This window comes from Delphinapterus leucas, chromosome 1 (assembly GCF_059928025.1).
Source record: "Delphinapterus leucas isolate spDelLeu-1000000601 "Yukka" chromosome 1, BTC_Dleu_Yukka2, whole genome shotgun sequence".
NCBI lineage: Eukaryota > Metazoa > Chordata > Mammalia > Artiodactyla > Monodontidae > Delphinapterus > Delphinapterus leucas.
This window is the reverse complement of record NC_143129.1, coordinates 154421796-154442872: the sequence shown is the minus strand read 5'-3', so window position 1 is coordinate 154442872 and position 21077 is coordinate 154421796. Positions and strand designations below refer to the sequence as shown.

The 21077-nt window shown below is 43.0% G+C and overlaps 1 protein-coding gene across 1 annotated transcript; it reads left to right on the top strand.

Moving 5' to 3' along the window:
• The first annotated feature begins 313 nt into the window (after positions 1–313).
• On the top strand, positions 314–14278 carry KLF17 (KLF transcription factor 17). Its single transcript, XM_022575011.2, has 3 exons — positions 314–397; positions 12776–13637; positions 13968–14278. Exons 1-3 carry the CDS (start codon positions 314–316, stop codon positions 14210–14212), a joined length of 1191 nt encoding a protein of 396 aa, XP_022430719.2. The 3' UTR covers positions 14213–14278.
• Positions 14279–21077: the final 6799 nt, after the last annotated feature.

Genomic DNA, 21077 nt, shown 5'->3' with positions numbered 1-21077 from the left:
AGACTGAAAGGTGGATGGGGTAGGCAGGGTGCCGAAGACGTGAGACACAATAAGTGATGAAAGTCTTGAGGTCCCCTATTAATGACCCTGCTGCGTTTGGGCAGGATCAGCACGAGGCTGGAGCCCCGCAGGGTGGGGCAGCGGCTGCTGGGTGGGTCGGTGGGTGCGGCCCTTGGCTCCGCCCCCCGCTGCTCTGTGAGAAGTAGAAGCTGAGAGCGGTGATTGTGGCGTGGTGGTGCCGCGACACCAGACTGCGACGCTCGGCGAGTCAGAGCTCTGTTCAGGTGTGGGTCTGGACCCTCGCGCAGGCTCGATGTGCAACAGATCCCAGCTTAAGATGGAGCAGGGAGTCGAGGACCTAAGCCAGTGGCATGGGGCTCCGCACCAATTCACAGAGGTGAGTCAGGGCGTCAGCCCCAGGGCCCCGCGTGGGGGCTGAGGGCATGGAAGCTGGGGGAGTGGAGGGAAGTAGCAATCTGGAGGATTAGGGGTCCGAGGGGTCCGAGGGACAGGTTGGGAAGGGAAGGGATGGAAGATCAAGAACCTAAATCACGTGTCGTTTATTCAGTTAATATTCTTAGCATTGGGTGCTGGGGGTAAAGAAATTCCAGATAACTTCTGATAGAGACTTTTGAGTACTCAGGAAAGAAGACAAAGTTAGAAAGTCAGAGGGAAGCAGACAGGGAGGAAAAAATTACTAATTGGCAGGCCTTTGACAGACCCTGGGAATACAATTTTGAGTTTACCATAAGATAGTTTACCATTTTATTAATAAGTAGCTAAATGATCGGAAGTATATAAATTACTGTAAAGAAGAAATACAGGGGCCACAGAAATGAATAGTAGAGGTGTTTGATCTGATTTAGGAGGTGGAGAAGACAGCTGAGGATTCTGTCTGGGACCAGAGACAACTGGTGAGGTGAAGGGTTAGCAGATCCTGAGACCAGAGACAGAATGCCTCCACTTTGGAGGTAATGAAAGATGGACTGTGAGACCAAGACCAAGAGACTGATGGGAGAGTGGTCAAGGGGAGGGGAGGCAGGGACCCCAGCACCACCTAAGTCATGCGGGGCTTGAGTTGGTTATTCCAAGAGCAGGGGGAAGCCATTGATGAGTTTAAGCATGATCGATCACAATTAGATTTGTATTTTAAAAAGAGTGCCCCGGGGGTGGGTGGGTGGGGAATGGGCAGAAGTCAAGGCAATAATTAGAAAGGTATCGTGATAATCCAATCAAAATGGTGGCCTAACTAGAGAGATGGAGAAAACGGAATGGATCTTGGAGATGTGTTGGAGGCAGACGCCACAAGAATTGGTAATGACTTGGACCTAGGTTGTGAAGGAGGCATCCAGAACAATTGACCAGATTTCTGGCTTATAAAACTGGATAAGAATAGTGGTGACATTTTCTGAGAGCAAAGGATGAGAAGGAAGAGGATTAACAGTTTTTTCCCCTGGGGGTAGGTTGAGGGGTGGGTGTGTGAGTAAAGATGATCAAGAGTTTTGGACATCGGATGAAGTGCCTTTGGGCTATCCAAATGGACTGAGCACTAGGCGGCTTGAAGATTCGGAAAAGGTCTGCCCTGGAGCTATTGATTTAAGAATAATTGACTATAAACAGAAATGGATTCATTAACATGAGAAAGATTGCCCCGAGAGTGGCATAATGCAAAGGGGACTGAGAAGGAGGAAGCTCAGAGAGAAGGGAAGGAGGAAAACCAGGCTAGTGTGTCAATGTGTTCCAGAGGCCAAGGGAAGGAAACATTTAAAGAACAATGGCCACTATATGGGAAAAGAATCTAAAAAAGAGTGGATATATGTATATATATAACAGATTCACTTTGCTGTACAGCAGAAACTGACACAACATTGTAAATCAACTATACTCCAATAAAAATTAAAAAAAAAACAAAAAACAGAACAATGGCCAGTAGTCTCAGAAACTCATGAGAGGTCAAGCAGGGAGGAATCTGACGTGTGTTTGGACTTAATAACATGGAGATCATCGGTGACCTTTATGAAAGCTGTTTCTGTGGAGAGATGGGGGCCAGACTGAACTTGGAGGCGAGATAGTGGTAAAGATGTGTTTAGACATCTCCAAAGAAGTTTGCCTGTGAAGAATCAGGAAAGTAAAAGGGAGGGAAAAGTGGCTGAGTACCCCCAGAAATACCCATCCAACAGACAGTTATCTGGCACCTATTATGTGCCTAGTTTATGCTAGTTACTGAGCATATAGTGGTGAATAAAATGGACTATGGTTTTTTGGGTTTTTTAAAAAATTAATTTATTTTTATTTTTGGCTGCGTTGGGTCTTCGTTGCTGTGCGCCGGCTTTCTCTAGTTGTGGCAAGGGGGGGGCTACTCTTTGTTGCGGTGTGCAGGCTTCTCATTGTGGTGGCTTCTCTTGTTGGGGAGCATGGGCTCTAGAGCGCAGGCTCAGTCGTTGTGGCTCACGGGCTTAGTTGCTCCACGGCATGTGGGATCTTCCCGGACCAGGGCTTGAACCCACGTCCCCTGAATGGCAGGCAGATTCTTAACCACTGAGCCACCAGAAAGTCCAAATAATTTCTTAATATCATCTATTCAGTACCCCTAGTTGTCCCTCAAATGTCCTTTCCAGCTGGTATGTCCAAACCAGGATCCAGTTTGAGACCACATGCTGTATCTGGTTATTATGTCTCTTGAGTCTCTTTGAAATTAGAAAAGTTTTCTTTTTTCCTGACTGATTTTCCATCATCCCAAGTTTTGTCTTGTAAAATATTCCTCCTCGTGGATTTATCAGATTGCTTTCTCGTGGTATGATTTAGCTTGATCTATCTCTTGTATTCCCTCTAAATCGAAGTTAGATCTTAAAGCTAATTGGATTCCTGATTTGGGGTAAGGATGTCTCATAAGTATGATAGGCTTCATCTTGCATTACATCAGGAGACACATTTGACTCCCCACATTTGGTGACATTAGGCTTGGCGCTTGAATTAGGGTAGCGAAAAGCCTCATTGGTCTCTCTATTCAAACTTATATTTTAGCCTTGTGGTCAGAAAGTAATCTGTGTAATGTTATCTTGGATACATGCAAATGTCCAGTTCCCCACTAATCATTCACTTACGGGCTTGAACCAAATATTAATTTTTCCTTAATCAGAAGTTTCCTTAGAGGTTGTAAAATGATTTTCAATTCCATCGTTCCCTCTACATGTATTTGTATTCTTCTGTAAAGTAGAATTTTTCTTAAACAACTGGAATCATTGGGTGAATTTGAAATAACAGTTTCCTATTGGACAGAATAAATGCTTCTTTCACTTCAATTCACAATGTTCAAAGCTGGAATAATAGCTGACCCTTTGTCACTTTGGCTCATGAATTTTCATAGATTCAATCTATTAAAATCAACAATCATTCTTTTTGATTCTCAAATTGTCACAAATTTGGCCAGTGGGAACCCCTTCTGTACCCCCCCCTTTTATATACAATTAGTTTAAGTCTTTCTTTTTTTTACTTATTCTATTTATTTTTGGCTGCATCAGATCTTAGTTGCACGGGCTCTTTGTTGTGGTGTGCAGGCTTCTCTCTAGTTGTGGCGTGCGGGTTCCAGAGTACATGGGCTCTGTAGTTTGCAGCACACAGGCTCTCTACTTGAGGCGTGCAAGCTCAGTAGTTGCGGCGCACTGGCTTAGTTGCCCCACGGCATGTGGGATCTTAGTTCCCTGACCAGGGATTCAACCCACATCCCCTGCACTGTAAGGCGGATTCTTTACCACTGGACCACCAAGGAAGTCCTTCTGTGCCCCTTTTTAAACATTTAAAAAATTGTGGTAAAATCTGTATAACATAAAAGTATCAGTATAGCTATGTTTAAGTGTATAGTTCAGTAGCATTAAACACATTCACATTATTGTGCAACCATCGCCACCACCCATCTCCAGAACTTTTCTCATAAAACTGAAATTTCCGTAATCATTCAAATAGTAACTTCTCAGTTTTCCCTCTGCCCACCCTCCACCCAGTCCCTGGCTATCACCGTCCTACGTTCTGTCTCCTTGAATTTGACTTCTTAAGTACCTCAAATAGAATCATACATTATTCGTTTATTTTGACCGGCTTACTTCACTTGGCTTAATGTCTTAATGTTGAAGCATGTGTCAGAATTTCCTTCCATTTTAAGGCTGAATGATATTCTACTGTAGGTATATACCAGCTTTTGTTTATCTGTTGATGGACACTTGGGTTGCTTCCACATTTTGCCTATTGTGAATATTGCTGCTCTGAACATGGGTGTACAAATGTCTCTTCCAGTCCCTGCTTTCAGTCCTTGTAGATATATACCCAGAAGTGGGATTGCTGGGCATATAGTAATTCTATTTTAATCTGTTGAGGCAGCACCACTCTGTTTCTATAGCAGCACACCATTTTAACATTCCCACCAGCAGTGCAAGGGTTCCAATTTCTCCACATCTTGCCAACACTTTTTTAAAAAATAATAATCATTTTAGTGGGTGTGAAGTGATATTTCATTGTGGTTTTGATTTGCCTTTCCCTAATGGTTAATGATGTTGAGCATCTATGTCTTTGGAGAAAAGTCTATTTAAGTCCTTTGCCCATTTTTGAATTGGGTTTTTATGGTAAATTTTAGGAGTTCTCTTTATAGTTTAGATATTAATCCCTTACCAGATATGCGATTTGCAAATGTTTTCTCCCATTCTGTGGGTTGCCTTTACACTCTGTTGGTAGTGTCTGTTTTTGTGTGTGTGTGGTACGCGGGCCTCTCACTGTTGTGGCCTCTCCCGTTGCGGAGCACAGGCTCCGGACGCACAGGCCCAGCGGCCATGGCTCACGGGCCCAGCCGCTCCGCGGCATGTGGGTCCCGGACCCTCCCGGACCGGGCCACGAACCTGCGTCCCCTGCATCAGCAGGCGGACTCCCAACCACTGCGCCACCAGGGAAGCCCAGAAGTGTCTTTTGATGCACAAAAGTTTTAAATGTCGATGAACTCAATTTTGTCTATTTTTTCTTTTGTTACCTGTGCCTTATAGTAAGTTTTGAATCAGGAAGAGTGAATTTTCCAATTTTGTTCTTCCTTTTCAGGACTACTTTTGGCTATTTGGGATTCCATATGAATTTCAGGGTGGATTTTTCTAGTTTTGCAAAAAATGAATTTTGATAGGGATTGCATTGAAACTGGATATTGCTTTGGGCAGATTTTTTCTTCCCATTTTTTAAAATGTCTTTAATTTCCTTCAGCAGTGTTTTATAGTTTTCAGTGATATAGTTTCAGTTAAACTCTGGTTATTTCTGAGTGATTCTTTTTGATGCTATTGTAAATTGAATTGTTTTCCTAATTTCCTTTTTAGATTGTTCATTGCAGTGTATAGAAACACAATGGATTTTTGTGTCTTGAATTTGTATCCTGCTACTTTGCTTAATTTGTTTATTAGTTCTAACAGGTCTGTGGGTCTGTGTATGTAATCTTTAGGATTTTCTACATATGAGTGTATCATCTGGGAACAGAGACAGTTTTACTTCTTTTCCAATTTGGATGCCTTGTACTTGTTTTTCTTGCCTAGTTGCTCTGGCTAGAACTGCCAATGCAATGTGAATAGAAGTTGCGGAGGCAGGCATCCTTGTCTTTTTTCTGATCTTAGAGGAAAAGCATTCAGTTTTTCACCATTGAGTGTGATGTTAGCAGTGGGTTTTTCATAAATGTCCTTTATCATGTTGGAAATTTCTTTCCATTCCTATGGTTTTTTTTTTTAATCATGAAAAGATATTGGATTTTTCAAATGCTTTTTTCTGCATCAGTTGAGATGATGTGTTTTTTCACCTTTATTTTTCTTATGTAGTATGTTATATTGATTGATTTTTGTATGTTGAATCAGCCTTGCATTCCTGGGATAAATCCTACTTGGTCATGTTGTATAATCTGCTTAATATGCTGGTGGATCTAGTTTGCTACTTTTTTTGTTTTAAGGATTTTTGTATCTATATTCATAAAAGATGTTGGTCTATAGTTTTCTTTACTTGTGATGTCTTTGTCTGGCTTTGGTATCAGGGCAATGCCCCGCTCATGGAATGGATTAGGGAGTGTTCCCTTCTCTTCGATTTTTTGTTAGAATTCAAGAAGCATTGACATTCTTCTTTTAAGAGTCTAGTAGGATTCAACATGAAGTCATCAAGTAAAGAAACTTTCTCTGTCCTGGAAGCTTTTGATTACTGATTCAGTCTCCTTACTAGTTGTGGGTCTATTCAGATTTTCTATTTTTTCATGATTCAGTGTTGGTAGATATTGTTTTTCAATGATTTTATCCATGTCATTTAGGTTATCCAATTTGTTGGCATGCAACTGTTCATAGTACTCTCTTATAATTCTTTTCATTTCTATAGAATTGGTAGTAATGTCTTCACTTTCATTTCTGCTATTAGTAATTTGAGTCCTCTTTTTCTTGGTCGGTCTAGCTAAAGGTTTGGCAATTTAGTTAATCTTTCCAAAGAACCAACTTTTGGTTTCATTAATATTTCTCTAATGTTTCCTTCTGCTAACTTTGGGTTAGTTTTTTTTTTTCTCCTAGTTCCTTAAGGTGTAAAGCTAGGTTGTTGGTTTGAGATCTTTTTAAATTATAAGCATTTACAGTTATAACTTCCCTCTTAGCCCTGCTTTTGCTGTACCTCGTAAGTTTTTTTACAGTTGTTTTCATTTTCATTTGTCTCAAGTATTTTCTAATTCCCCTTGTGATTTCTTTTTTGACCTATTGGTTGTTTTATTATTATTATTATTTTACCTATTGGTTGTTTAAGAGTATGTTGTTTAATTCCACAGATTTGGAGATTTTCCAGCTTTCCTGCCCTTATTGATTTTTAACTATCTTTCAAAATCTCTTAAGCCTTAATTTGTGGCCTAACATATGATCTATTCTGGAGAAGAATGTACCATGTGCACTTGAGAAGAATGTGTATCCTGTTGTTGTTGAGTAGAGTGTTCTGTATATGTTTGTTATACCTCGTTGGTTTATGTGTTGTTCAAGTTCTCTGTTTCCCTACTTATCTTCTGTGTGGTTGTTCTAGTCTTTATTTAAAGTGGGGTATTGACATCTCCAGCTCTTACTTAGAACTGTTTATTTGTCCCTTCAATTCTGTCAGTTTTGGCTTCAGATATTTTGATGGTCTATTATTCTATGTAAATGTTTATAATTGTTTATCTTTTTTGCTGTATTGAACCTTTTATTAATATATAATATCCTTTGTCTCTTGCAACGTTTTTGATTTAAAGTCTATTATGTTTGATAGCCACTGCTATAGCCACGCCCACTCTTTTGTTTACTACTTCCATGGAATATCTTTTCACTTTCAGCTTATTTTTGTCTCTGGATCTAAAGTAATCTCTTGTAAACAACATATAATTAGATAATGTTTCTTTTACTCCATTCTTCCAACCTCTGTCTTGATTGGAGAGTTTAAACCATTTATATGCTCTTTGTTTTCAATATGGCTTTTAGCTTTTCTTGTCCCTTGTTTCCTGTATTATATCTTTTGTGTTTAGCTGATTTTTTTTTTTTGTAGTGAAACTTTATTTCCCTTCTCATTTCCTTTTGTATATATTCTATAACTATTTTCTTTGTGTTTACTATGGGGATTACATTTAACATTGCCAAATTATAATATTCTAATTTGAATTTATACCACTTTAATAAGATAAAAAAATTCCCCATCCAGTTCTGTCCCCACTCCATTTCAGTTATTAATGTCACAAAGTTACATCTTTATGCACTGAGTGTCCAAAAATATAGACAAATAAGTTTTTTTAATGCATTAGTGTCTAAGAAAACTGTTTTCCTTCATTCTCACACTCACACACTTAGGACATCATATATGTGGGTTTTCTGCACCAAGAAACTCTGACATTAACTGCTTGGAATTAGTGCCCAATCCCACGGGTTAAGGGCTTAATCCCACAGACTGCCCCCTACCCCCTGCTTCAGACGCCAGTCATAAGTCCAGGTTGTCACCTGGGCTTCTGACCAACTGGCTGTAAATCAGGGCCAGTTTCTATGACCTCCTCCTCAGATTTGATAATTTCCTAGAGCAGCTCACAGAACCCAGGAAAAGTTTACTTACTATTGCTGATTTATTACAAATGATATTTTAAAGACTACAGTTGAACAGCCAGATAAAGAGATACATAGGGGGTGAGGTATGGGAAAGGGGCACAGAGGTTCCATTCCTTCTCTGGGCACAGCACCCTCCTAGCACCTCCGTGTGTTCAACAACCAAGAAGCTCTCTGAACTCTGTACTTTGGGGATTTTTATGGGGGCTTTATCATGTAGACATGATCAATTATTAACTCGTTTTCTAGCCCCTCTCCCCTCTCTGGAGAATGAGGGATAGGGCCAAAAATTCCAAGCTTCTAATCATGGCTTGGTCTTTCTGGTGACCAGCCCCTATCCAGGAGCTCACCAAGAGTCACTACATTAGAACAAAAGATGCTCTTATCATCCAGGAAATTCCAAGGGATTTAGGAGCTCTGTGTCAGGAACTGAGGCAAAGACCAATATACTGATTTCTTATTCCACCATTAGTCTCTCAAATCATGTAGAAAACAAAAAGTGGAGTTACAAATCAAGTACAATAAGACCAGTTTTTATAGTTGTCCATATATTTGCCCTTACTAGAAATCTTTATTTCTTCAGATAGTTTTGAGTTAATGTCTAGTGTTCTTTCATTTTGACCTGAAGGACCCCATTACCATTTCTTGCAGGGCAGTTCAGGTCTAATGACATTAAACTCCTCCAGTGTTTGTTTATCTGGGAATGACTTAATTTCTCCTTCATATTTGAAGGACAGCTTTGCCATATATAAGATTCTTGGTTAGACAGTTTCTTTCAGCATTTTGAATATGTCAGCCTACCGCCTTTTGGCATCTAAGGTTTCTGATGAGACATCTGCTGGTAATCTTATTTGGGATTCCATATATGTGATGAGTTACTTCTTTCTTGCTGCTCTCAAGATTCTTTTTGTCTTTGGACAGTTTTGATTATAATGTGTCTCAGTGTGGATTTCTTTGATTTTATTCTATTTGAAGTTCATTGAGCTCCTTGGAGGTCTATATTCAGGTCTCTCATCACATTTGAGATGTTTTCACCCACTATTTTTTCAAGCAATCTCTGACCCTTTCTCTCTCTCTTCTAGGAGTCCCACAATGCATATGTTGGTCTGCTTGAAGTTGTCCCACAGGTCATTTAGGCACTCTGTTCAGTTTTCTTCAATCATTTTTCTTCTTGTTCCTTAGCTTGACAACTTCAATTGTCCTATCTTCAAATTAGCTGATTCTTCTGTCTACTCAAATCTGCTTTTGAATCCCTCTAGTCAGTTTTTCATTTTAGTTATTACATTTTTCAGCTCCAGAATTTCTTTTTTTAAAAAATAAATTTATTTATTTATGGCTGCATTGGGTCTTCATTGCTGCACGCGGGCTTTCTCTAGTTGTGGCGAGTGGGAGCTACTCTTCCTTGCGGTGTGCTGGCTTCTCATTGCAGTGGCTTCTCTTGCTGTGGAGCACAGGCTCTAGGAGCGCAGGCTTCAGTAGTTGTGGCACGTGGGCTCAGTCGTTGTGGCTCGTGGGCTCTAGAGTGCAGGCTCAGCAGTTGTGGCGCACGGGTTTAGCTGCTCCGCAGCATGTGGGATCTTCCCAGACCAGGACTCGAACCGGTGTCCCCTGCATTGGCAGGCAGATTCTTAACCACTGTGCCACCAGGGTGCCCAGAATTTCCTTTTAGTTTCTTTTTAGGTTTTCTATCTCTTTACCAAAATTTCCATTTTGTTCATACATCATTTTTGTGACTTTTTCCACATCTTCTTTTAGCTGTTTGAGCATCTTTAAGACAGACAGTTGTTTTAAATTCTTTGTGAAGTAAGTTCATCATTTGGTCTTTCTTAGACATTTCTGTTTATTTTTTTTTTTCCCTTGAATGGGCCATACATTCCTGTCTTTTTATGACTTGTGATTTTTGTTGTTGTTGTTGAAAACCGGACACTTGAATCTTATAATGTAGAAACTCTGGAAATCCAATTCTTCTCTTCCTCAGGGTTTGCTGTTTTTGTTTTTTGTTTGTTTATAGCTTATTTAAATTGATGTATATTGCCTTTGTGCCAGCATCAGCCTGAGAGGTAAACTTAAGGTTTTCTTAGACCTTTTATGAGCCTGCATCTTTTCTTGGGTATGTGTGGTGACTTTCCAAATTTTCTAGTATATGTGGTTACTTTTGAATATACTAGTTCTTAAATGTCTGGTTCCCAAAAGGTGAAAAAGGAAAAATGAAGGGGGAAAGAAACAGGCGCCAGGGACCTCCATGGCAGTCCAGTGGTTAAGACTCCGGCTTCCACTTCAGGGGACATGGGTTCCATCCCTAGTCAGGGGACTAAGATCCCACATGCCATGCAGCACAGCCAAAAAGAGAGAGAGAGAGAGAGAGAAACAGGTGCTAGTCCTTTTAAATACCCTGGAAGTCCTGTCATGTGGAGGAGAGGTTTGTGACAATGGTAGTGGGAGTTGCGACAATGGCTTGCCACCTCTGTCTGCTCCTCATGATCAGAAGCAGCAATTAGTGATAATACAGATTACTCAATATTTGGAGCACAAGGTTTTCATTGCCCACTCTGGCTCCCACAGGTCCAGAAATGTGTGCACAGCTCCCTGGTATGGGACCCGGGGTGTTTTGGGATAGCCACTACCTACCTAAGAGCTGAAACTGACTGAAGTTAACTGCAGTTTACCTTCCAAACCTTCCCTTGGAAGTCACAAGCATTTAATTGACTCCATTGTTCCAAAGTAATTACAAAAGGCAAATTCTGCAGGCGTAATTGTTATCTTGGTGGGGACATGGATTCCTGGTGCTTTCTACTCTATCATATTCCCTGGTGTCACTTCCTGTATCCTTTTGACACAGTCCTAATAATCTTGGGAAGTTCCCTTATTTTCTGGCACGATAAGATGCACCACAAGCTCACTTATTCATTCCTTCTTCCAGACTTGGAGTCAGGAAATACTCCAAGGATGATTCTTCCTCTTAGTAAGGAATGGAATTAAAGGCCAGAATCTGAGCATGAGGGGTTTGTGTTTGTATAAAATATTTCCTATTTAAATATAGCATTATTTTTATTTCTGATTTTTATAATTTCACTTATGCTGAAAATCCTGATTTCTCACAGTATTGTTTTAAAACCATTTTATTATGAAAAATAGCCCTCAAACAGAAAAGTGAATATAAGTACGCAGCTTAATGGATTATTACAAAATAAAGACCTTTGAAGCATTGTTAGCACTGCAGAAGCCCCTACAGTTTCCCTTATTGCCCCCTTCCCTCCCCTCTAATATTACTCATAGCCTATTGTCTGGACATAACTTTTTTGAATTCCTCTATTTCTGCCCTTTGGTGTTCCTGTAATTGGTAAAAGCCGCAATTGCTTTCTTAAGTTTTGCTTTCTTTTCTTTTTTTTAAATTTGTGTTTGAATGTTGTTAAATTTTTCCTTGATCTTTTTTTTAAATAAATTTATTAATTTATCTATTTATTTTCGGCTGCGTAGGGTGTTTGTTGCTGTGCTGTCTCTAGTTGCTGTGAGCAGGGGCTACTCTTCATTGCAGTGCGCGGGCTTCTCATTGCTATGGCTTCTCTTGCTGCGGAGCACAGGCTCTAGGCTCACGGGCTTCAGTAGTTCTGGCACGCAGACTCAGTAGTTGTGGCTTGTGGGCTCTAGAGTGCAGGCTCAGTAGTTGTGGTGCACGGGCTTAGTTGCTCCGCGGCATGTGGGATCTTTGATGTTTTAGTATCTTCTATAGATACTGTATTTTACTCATGTTTTGTTTTTCATATTTAAATGGATTGGTCTTTTCTGGATCCTCTTATATGGGAAATTACAGGGTAGTGTTCCCAATTTCTCAGCTCAAGAGCTCTCTCTCTACTGCTACAGTAATTGACAACTTTAAAAAATATGATTCTTGGATCCTGTCCTGTTTCAAGAAGTTCTACCACCAATCTCTTCTTTTTTCCCTTGACTTCCAAGACAATCCCCCACCCTTTTTAAAAGTGTTTTTAAAAGTCTGCCTCTTTTCTTTACCTCCTCCAATGCTTGATCTCACACCTTCCCACAGCATTCCCACTCAGGTGAGAACCTCTTCGGTAGGTAAATATTTGTGAATGGTTTCTAAGTTTTGCCAAAGCCAAGACTAAATGAACCCTCCATTCTTCTTACCTTTATGGCTTTCTGAACCTGTTCTGCTGGCTTGGGATGATCCCTCACACTTAAACATAATCTGGAATTTGAGGGTTTTCTCAGTATTGCTGAAAGTACAGGTTGTAGAATATTTTATTTGCTCTTTGTGCTTTTTTTGAAATAAAACCGAAAACATGCCCAGCAAGAAAAGTGGCATGAGTCACATCTAGATTTCCACCATGCTTCTATCAGCCAGACTTGCATTTTGTTTGTTTGTTTGTTTATTTATTTATTTAGTGGCTACACTGCATGGCACATGGGATCTTAGTTTCCCAACCAGGGATGGAACCTGCACCCCCTGCAGTGGAAGCACAGAGTCTTAACCACTGGACAGCCAGGAAAATCCCCCAGGCTTGCATTTTAGAAAGCCCAAACTGGAGAATGGCCTGGAGGTGGGATAATTTAGGCAAGAGACGATAGAGGCCTGGATTAGGGTGGGGCCTGGAAATGGGGAGAAGGGACATGTGGAACTGGAGTTTGAGCTATGGTGAATTTCACCTGACTTTTCTTTTTCTAAGGATACTGAGAAGTCAATATCCATCTTGGATGTGTCTTCATCTCCCAGAAACAGTGGAGTGCACGCCTCTTGGAACCATGGCCCATCAGGCATTCAACGCGTCCCTCAGGGCATAGAGCTGGAGACGACCTCCTTGGTCTCTGCTGAGGCACCCAGGCAGAATGCCAGTGAAATGGGGTCACACTTCAGTATGTTGCTGCCTGACCACGGTGTGACCTACTGCCCCCAAGTGACTTTCACTCCTTCCCAGATGATTTACACTGAGGGAATGTCTCCTTCCCAGACAGAAATGATGATTTTCAAGGGGCCCCAGGCGATGCCCTTAGGAGAGCCCAGTATTCCAGGGGTGGCCACGACCTTTGGTGGGAATCTAAGGATGTCCCCCAATGGGCCGCCAGTCTCACCTGCCAGTGGAATCCCAATGATGTCCCACGTCAGAATGCGAACAATGCCTTATTCTGGCCTCCCAACAGTACCTTCTAATGGAGGCCCTTTAACACCTAAAACATTATTGGATCCAACCATGCCTTCCACTGAGGCCCTGGCAATGCTCCGCTCTTTGGATCAGATGTTGCCCCCTAGAAACCCCCACAACTATGGGATGCCCCCAGCTGAATCGCCATTATTGCTGGCTTTGGAATCCCAGGGCTCTCTTGTGAGCCAGCCAGTCTCCCAGGAAGACCCCTTCCTACCTAAGCAGCCCTTACCTGCTCCACGGAGAGCAGAGCAGTACTCCGGGGCCCAGGAAAGGCCTCCCAGAAGGAGATCCCCAGTTTCAAGGCCTTACCGCTGCGACTATGAGAACTGTGAAAAAGCTTACACTAAGCGCTCCCACCTCGTGAGTCACCAACGCAAACACACAGGTAAATGAGGTGTCGGATGGGTGGGGTGGGTGGAGAGATCTCTGGACTTTAGATTTGTGGGGGACCCCTGGTTTGTAATGGTTTGGGATTAGCCCATCATCCTTCAAGTTTGGGATCAAGCTCTTTTGGGCCCACCAGCTTGCTTTCCCACAGTTCAGGATGACTGTGCCAAGATGGAGACTGCTGATGGTGCTGTCTCCTCACTGCTGTCCTGAGTTTTTCCTTTTGATTCCTCAACGTTGACTGCTCTGCTTCATAAAATCAGACCCCTTCCTTCCTACCTGCTGGCCTATTCCTCAAAATTCCTTCTCTCCCTTGTCATTCCCCCAGGTGAAAGGCCCTATAAATGCATGTGGGAAGCCTGTACTTGGTCCTTCTTCCGTTCTGATGAACTTAGAAGACATACTCGGATACACACCAAATACCGACCACATAAATGTGACCAGTGCGGCCGACAGTTCATGAGATCCGACCATCTCAGGCAACACCAAAGGACTCATATGCGGATGCCAGCATCCCCAGACCCACCGGCTGACAGTGGACGTATGGCTGGTCCTCCTGCTCCTGGTCTTTAGGTCAATCTGCTCTTCCCCTCATTTTGGCTTCTCTGCCCAGATCTTGCCTGCCTCTGACCAGCTAGTCTCTTTGGTAGGTGTAGGTTTTGATGAAGACAGAAAGATTATGAGGCAGTGTGGAAGCCCATATGAGCTCTGGACCTAGTCGGGGCTCCTCAAAAACTGTCTTGGGTGTCCTCACATCTCTGGGGCCACCTACGTTTGTGCCAAGTTCAGCCACATGGCAAGATGGAGCAAAGTAGCGGTTGGGAGCTTTATAAAAAGCTCTTTATCTTATGTCACTCCTAGCTTGAAACCCTTTAGCGACTCTCCTTTGCCTGCTACATAAAATCTAAGTTCCTTATCTTGGTCTTTGACAGTTTCCAGAGACAGACTATGTTCAAATCCTGAATTTACCACTTACTAGCCATGTGACTTTGGGAAAGGTCTTTGATCATTATGCCAGATTCCCTCTTCTGGTAAAAGAAAAACAGTATTGGACTGTTGTGAACACATCTTATGTACAAAACCAGATTCTCTTCGGCACTCACCAGCCGCACACCCAGAGTTTGTCTCCTCCCATCATTTCCAGACTTGGATGGAATGCCCCCACAAGACATGGGATCTGGCACCTCAAGGAGCCACTAGCAACCCAGGAATGTGGAAGAGTTAGTGCTCCTGGGGTAACATTTGACTAATGGGAGATGGGAGAAATCCAGGATGATAAATTCCCTCTTCTTCCCTCCCTTCCCTGAACTGGTCTGGTGCAAGACACCATTTCTCCCAATGGGGAGACCTCCCAAGTAGCCAATGGACACACCTGTGCCTCTTCCAGTCTTGTCATGAAGCAGACTCAACCTGCTATCACCTGGCATTGCCTCCCATTCTCTTGCGTCGGGTCCCTTTTCTCACTCTCAATGCTCTGTATTTGCATCACCCAAATAAAACATCGGTACTTAGTTCTTGTTCTAGGCTCTGTTTTCTAGGTAACTTGGGGTTGGAAGATATTAGACTGGGGCAGAGAAGGATGAACCGCACTGTAACCTTCCCTCTTCCCCCCACCAAGCCCAGGTACCTGGACTAGTAAATATCAGCTATTAAAAGGCCTGCTCTGCCCTGCCCCTCTCCTGGGATTGAGGGCATAATGACTCCTCTGGAAACTCAGCCCCAGGTAGTTCAGAACCTCATTCCTGGATTTCTCAGCCAGCTGTTTTACTGACCAGCAAACTAATAGAAAGGAACTTGCCTAAGTTCTCAAGGGGCAGAGCTGGGATCCCAACCAGGATCTGTCCACTTCAGAGGTAGATCTCTTATCTTAGAGATGACGTCTTCTACAGGTGTCTCCTGGGCCCAGTCTGGTGCCCAGTACTATCAGGTGATGGCCACAGTGAAATGAATCACATCTGGTTCCTGTGGCCCAGGGACCATCTTGGTCTAGGGACTGAGAGGTCCACCTTGGTGCAGTGGCCATGGAGAGGAGGACCACCTGAAGGGGAAGGTCAGAATTTCTGGGGGCGGTGACCCTTGAGCTCAGTAAGTGAGGGTATGTAACATCTAGTAATCCCTTGATGTTGAAATAAACTGAGCAGATGAATGAAGAGAAAAGAGAATTCCAGGCAGAGAAGCTGGATCTGGCGATCGCTCCCAGGAGAGTCAGCCTGCAAACTTCCATTCATTCGACAAATGTTCTTCAACCCACAATACAGAGAGCACCATGGCTGTCAGGACAACTCACGGTGAGGGGCACGGAGACAACGAAAGTGTGTGTCAGGGAAGAAAGACTTCTCAAGGAGGTGCCTGAGTCGGACCTAACGGGTTTATGGGGGTTAGCTGGACCTCCTATTTCCTGGACATCTACCTTTAGTCATGCCTTGTGCTGGACACTAAGTACTCGGAGAGCATGACAGTGCCTTGCTGCAGGGCAGGAAGATCACAACAAAAATTCTGAAAGCGCTCAATGCTGCCAAGGAGAAGAGCCAAACCTCTGTGGACTCAAACTTATTCTGGGTGTCTTGGGGAGTCTCATGGGCTTGGTTGTGCCTGCCCCTCCCACCTCCACCCTGACCCTGTCCTGCAGGGCCACCTTGGTCCATTTCCTTAGTGGTCCCAGCATACCTGGGCCTGGCATCCCATGGCTTCCACCCAAATTGTGAGCCAGGGGAGTGGATATGATTAAAAAATGGGGGCAGGGGGCTCTCTTTTGTGACCCAATTACCCAATTACCCAATTGCTGGCCCCAGGGGCAGCAGTCTGAAGTATTCAAAGTCTCTTTCGTTCCCATCTGAGCACTAGGTCCCTTCTATGGAGCAGGGCATCTGAGGCTCAATGGGCCAGGGCTGGTCTCTGTCCGCCACCCATCTTGCTCACACGCAGTCCTGGTCAGCAGGCCAGGTTGCTTGTTGGGATGCAAGAGGGGTCTGTTGGTAACCCATCACTTTCACTGAGGAATGGAAGTGGGTAGGAACCAGAGTGGGCAAGGGTGAGCCATGTATGCTTCAGTGGCAGGCAAAACAGGCCCCCACCCCTTGGAGGTCACAAACTAGTGGAGGAGGGACATAGGAAATGTACAGCATGCTGTGAGGACAAATATATCTATCTGGGGTTTACTATAGTAGGCCAAAGCAGTTAGGAAGGCACTTCTTAGGAAGAGTAATTTGAGCTCAGAGTTAAGGATTAACTAGGAGTTAGGCAGATAAAGGAGGTGAGGAAAGTCAATCTATCCTTTATCCAGTGATTACCCTGTGACAGGCATGACTAAGCATTTCCCGTGTTATCTTTGTTTCAACACAAGGTAGGATAATGGATGGGTAAGACATTGTGGGCTCTCTAGTAAGACTAGAAGATTTTAATTCTGCCTTTGCCATATGTGACTGTGTGGCCTTGGGCAAATTAGTTATCTCTGCTTCAGATAGCAGTGGGGCCAGATTAGTAGAGTCGAGCTCAAGAGAGATAGGATTAGTCCCATTCAAAAATGGTCTCTTTGATTTGTTTAAGGGAGAGGGAGGTGTTTTGGTTCTCCAGGTGGGAGTGGAAGGTGGCTTGGACCAGGTTGTAGAAGTAGAGGTGGAGGGTAGTAGATTTAGGAGAGACAATTAACCCTAATCCAATGAATTAATCCAGTTAATTCATTGGATTAGGTCCGTGAGGGAGTAGTCAGGATGACACCCAGGTTCCTCGCTTGTGTGATAAATAAGGAGAACCGGATGAAATTCATAACTTATTTATTTTTATTGTGATATCTAACGTGTGCAAAAAAATCTTTTGTATATGTACAACTTAATAATAAAAACACTTATTTGCCTTTTATGACACTTGAGAAGAACTTTGAGTTCGCCTCTCATCACATTCCTTGTCCTCAACAGAGGTAACCACTATCTTGAATTTTTAATCTTGTCTTTGCTTTTCTTTGTTGTTTTTACCATATATGTATCTATTCTTAAGCATATAATGATTGGTTTTATGTGGTTTTGAATTTTGTGTTTATTCTATTTGGGGTTTGTTGAACTCCTTCAATCTGAAGTTTTATATTCTTAATAAAATTTGGAAAAATTTTGGCTATGTTTTGTCAATTTTTTGTCCCCACCCCTTCTCCTTCTGACACACAATCTGTGCATATAAACAGAGCTCTTGCTATTGTCCCATAGATCACTAATACTCAATATTTTTCTATCATTTTTTCCCCTGCTTCATTTTAGATGTCTTCAAGTTAACTGATCTTTTCTTCTGCAGATTAGAATCTGCTATCAGTTCCATCCAGTATGTTTTTCACATACCTTTTTTTCTTCTTCTTCTTTTGGCTGTGCTGCACAGCTTGCAGGATCTTACTTCCCCCACCAGGGATTGAACCCGCACCCTTGGCAGTGAAAGTACCGAGTCCTAACCGCCAGACCTCCAGGGAATTCCCTCAAATACTGTATTTTTCATTTCTAGAAATTCGATCTGGATCTTTTAAAACATCTTCCATTTCTCTTCTTAACATTCTCGTGTTTGCCTCTACTTTCTTGAACATAGGAAGCATCGATATAGTAGCTGTTTTAATGCCTTCAGATGCTAATTTCCATTGTGTCTGTCATTTCTGAGTCTATCAGTAGATTGATGTTTCTTCTGGTGACTGTCCTTATTTTTCTACTTCTTTGAATGGCTGATAATTTTTTACTGGGTGCCAGACAATTGTGAATTTACATTGTTGGTTGCTGGATTTTGTTTTATTCCTTTAAGTGGTGTTGGCTTTTATTTCTGGCATGCATTCTACTTGGAATTAGTTGGATCTCTTTGAGGCTTACTTCCCCACCCACCCCCCCCAACTTAGGGAATTTTTATTTGTATGAGGCCTACTTTTAAGCTTTTCTAGGACAGGCCCAGAGCTGCCTTTTTTTTCTAATTTGCCCCGCTGCTATGGCAATATCCCAAGGATTCTACCTTATCTGTATGTTATGTCTTTGCATTCTGGCTAGTGGAAACAAACTATTTCCAGCCCTGTGTGGGCTACAGGAATTGTTCTGCCTACTTTTTTTTTTTTTTGCGGTACGCGGGCCTCTCACTGTTGTGGCCTCTCCCGTTGCGGAGCACAGGCTCCGGACGCGCAGGCCCAGCGGCCATGGCTCACGGGCCCAGCCGCTCCGCGGCATGTGGGATCTTCCCTGACCGGGGCACGAACCCGTGTCCCCTGCATCGGCAGGTGGACTCTCAACCACTGCGGGACCAGGGAAGCCCCATGTTCTGCCTACTTTTTTCAGTGATCTTTTTCTTAGTCTTGGGTAATTTCTTTTCATGATTGATCAGTACTCAGGCTCAAGGATACACCTTTCCAGATCTCAAGCACTCTGCAAAACTCTTATCCTTTCAGGTACTCTGCCTGCCAAACTCTAGATACCTTGGCCTTCCTAAACTTTAGTTTCTGTCTCCTTAGCTCAGATTTCCATGCTCTGTTTCGGTTTCCCTCCCTTATCTCAGGGGTCACAGTCCTGTGCTGTCTATTGTCCTTGGAGAAAGCCACTGCTTCATATTTGGTCTGATCCTCTAGAAAAAATCCAGTGGCTTTCACTCCATCTTTAAAATGCATCCAAGTGGAGTCATATTTTAATGAAGTCTGAATTTATTTTTTTTCTCACATTTATGCTTTTGAGATTTATCTATGACCTGCATGCAGATGGAGTTTATTTTCACTGTTGTGCAGAATTCTATTATCTGAATATATAATCTGTCTATTCTACTGGGTCATTTCCAGTTTTTTTTTTTTTTTTTAATTTATTTATTTTTGGCTGTGTTGGGTCTTCATTTCTGTGCGAGGGTTTTCTCCAGTTGCGGCGAGCAGGGGCCACTCTTCATCGCAGTGCGCAGGCCTCTCACTGTCGCGGCATCTCGTTGCAGAGCACGGCTCCAGACACGCAGGCTCGGTAGTTGTGGCTCACGGGCCCAGCCGCTCCGCGGCATGTGGGATCCTCCCAGACAAGGGCTCGAACCCGTGTCCCCTGCATCAGCAGGCAGACTCTCAACCACTGCGCCACCAGGGAAGCCCTTTTTTTTGTTGTTTTGCTTTGTTATTAAAAACAGTGCTGCCCTGAATATTCCTGCCTAAATGCTTGCATTTATGATAAATCTCTCTTTGAGGCATTTCCAAAGGGTGGTTGTTAACTCATTAGTGGGTTGTGAGTGGACTAGAGAAACATAGTACGATTAAAGGGCAAGGTTGGCAAGGGCTGAGCTTGGTGACAATTTATTGAAGAGTCAGTCTATCCTGTTATGGAACTTTCTCCTGTGGCATCGGTTGCTTGCATAGTTGAGAAGAGAAGGAGTTGGTTAGAGTCAGCAGCAGTTGGAGCTTTGTCCGTTGAGTGCCACAGCAAGACAAAGGGACAAAGGAGTTTAGGAAAATGGCAGGAGAATCAAGGGGCCCTGGAAGCTAAGACAGGGTTGGGTAGGGGGAATGTCAAGTCTAGAGGATGCTGAGGAACAGACACAGTAGAGCTACGAACAGGTTCTAATGAAGTCAGATAACTAGTAGATTAGCAATTGTTGAGTGAGGCTGGAAAGAATTTAGGATGGAGATTAGGATGTTGAATAGGTATTTTTGCTGTTAGAATGATGATGAGATCCAGGATGTGGCCGAAGAAGTGGATGGCTGGGGTGGACTAGGGGTGAAGGTTTTTGGAAATGTAGAGAATTCAAGGTGTTATCTGGGTCATCCTTGGATGGTGCCAAGGACTATGGCTAAACCTTGGGTAAAGAAGGAGTACTCAAGGCAGGTGACAAATTCTAGGAATGAGTGAAAGTGACCAGGGAGGTGAGTGAAAAATAGTGACCAGGAAAAGGATAAGGTATCCAAGGAAACAGGGTTTTGGTAGGGAAGTAGAATAATGAATTTTAAGTAGCACTGTGGTGAGAGATTCAAAGGTAGGTAGGATGGAGAGAATGTGAGGTCTCCATAAGACAGAGATGTAGCAGGATGTGAAGGCAAGCAGAAGAGGGAGATTATTGGCAGAGGTGGAGGAGGTAGTGGAGTTCTGGATTCTGGAACAGGAGTTCCAGCCTGTACTACTACAGTGGGGTAGTTTGGGAACGAGCTTGGGAGAAGGATGGAAAATAAGATCTAGAAATGGGGAAGGCTTTCCAAAGATCTTTTGGACATTGACCCTGCACAGTGTTGGAACCCGCATTTTATTCATTCTCATTCATCATCAAAAATGTACTGGGTGTCTACTGGGTGCCCAGGGGTCTCGCTGCTTGGGATTACAGTGGCCAAGAGGTCAACTGGATCTTAGCTCCTCCTGGAGATCTAAGTGGAGGTAAGGCTGACCCAGAGAGAGATGATTACAATTGCATTTGGGAAGCCCATCTTGGTTGCCTTGTATGGAGGATGGATGGAAGATTCTGGGCTGAAGAGTAG

Excerpts from the sequence above, each read along its gene's own strand:
- KLF17 (XM_022575011.2), top strand. The coding sequence starts at position 314 with ATGTGCAACAGATCCCAGCTTAAGATGGAGCAGGGAGTCGAGGACCTA. Across the intron at positions 398-12,775 it reads CTCCGCACCAATTCACAGAG|GATACTGAGAAGTCAATATC; the intron begins GTGAGTCAGGGC and ends TCTTTTTCTAAG. Across the intron at positions 13,638-13,967 it reads TCACCAACGCAAACACACAG|GTGAAAGGCCCTATAAATGC; the intron begins GTAAATGAGGTG and ends TCATTCCCCCAG.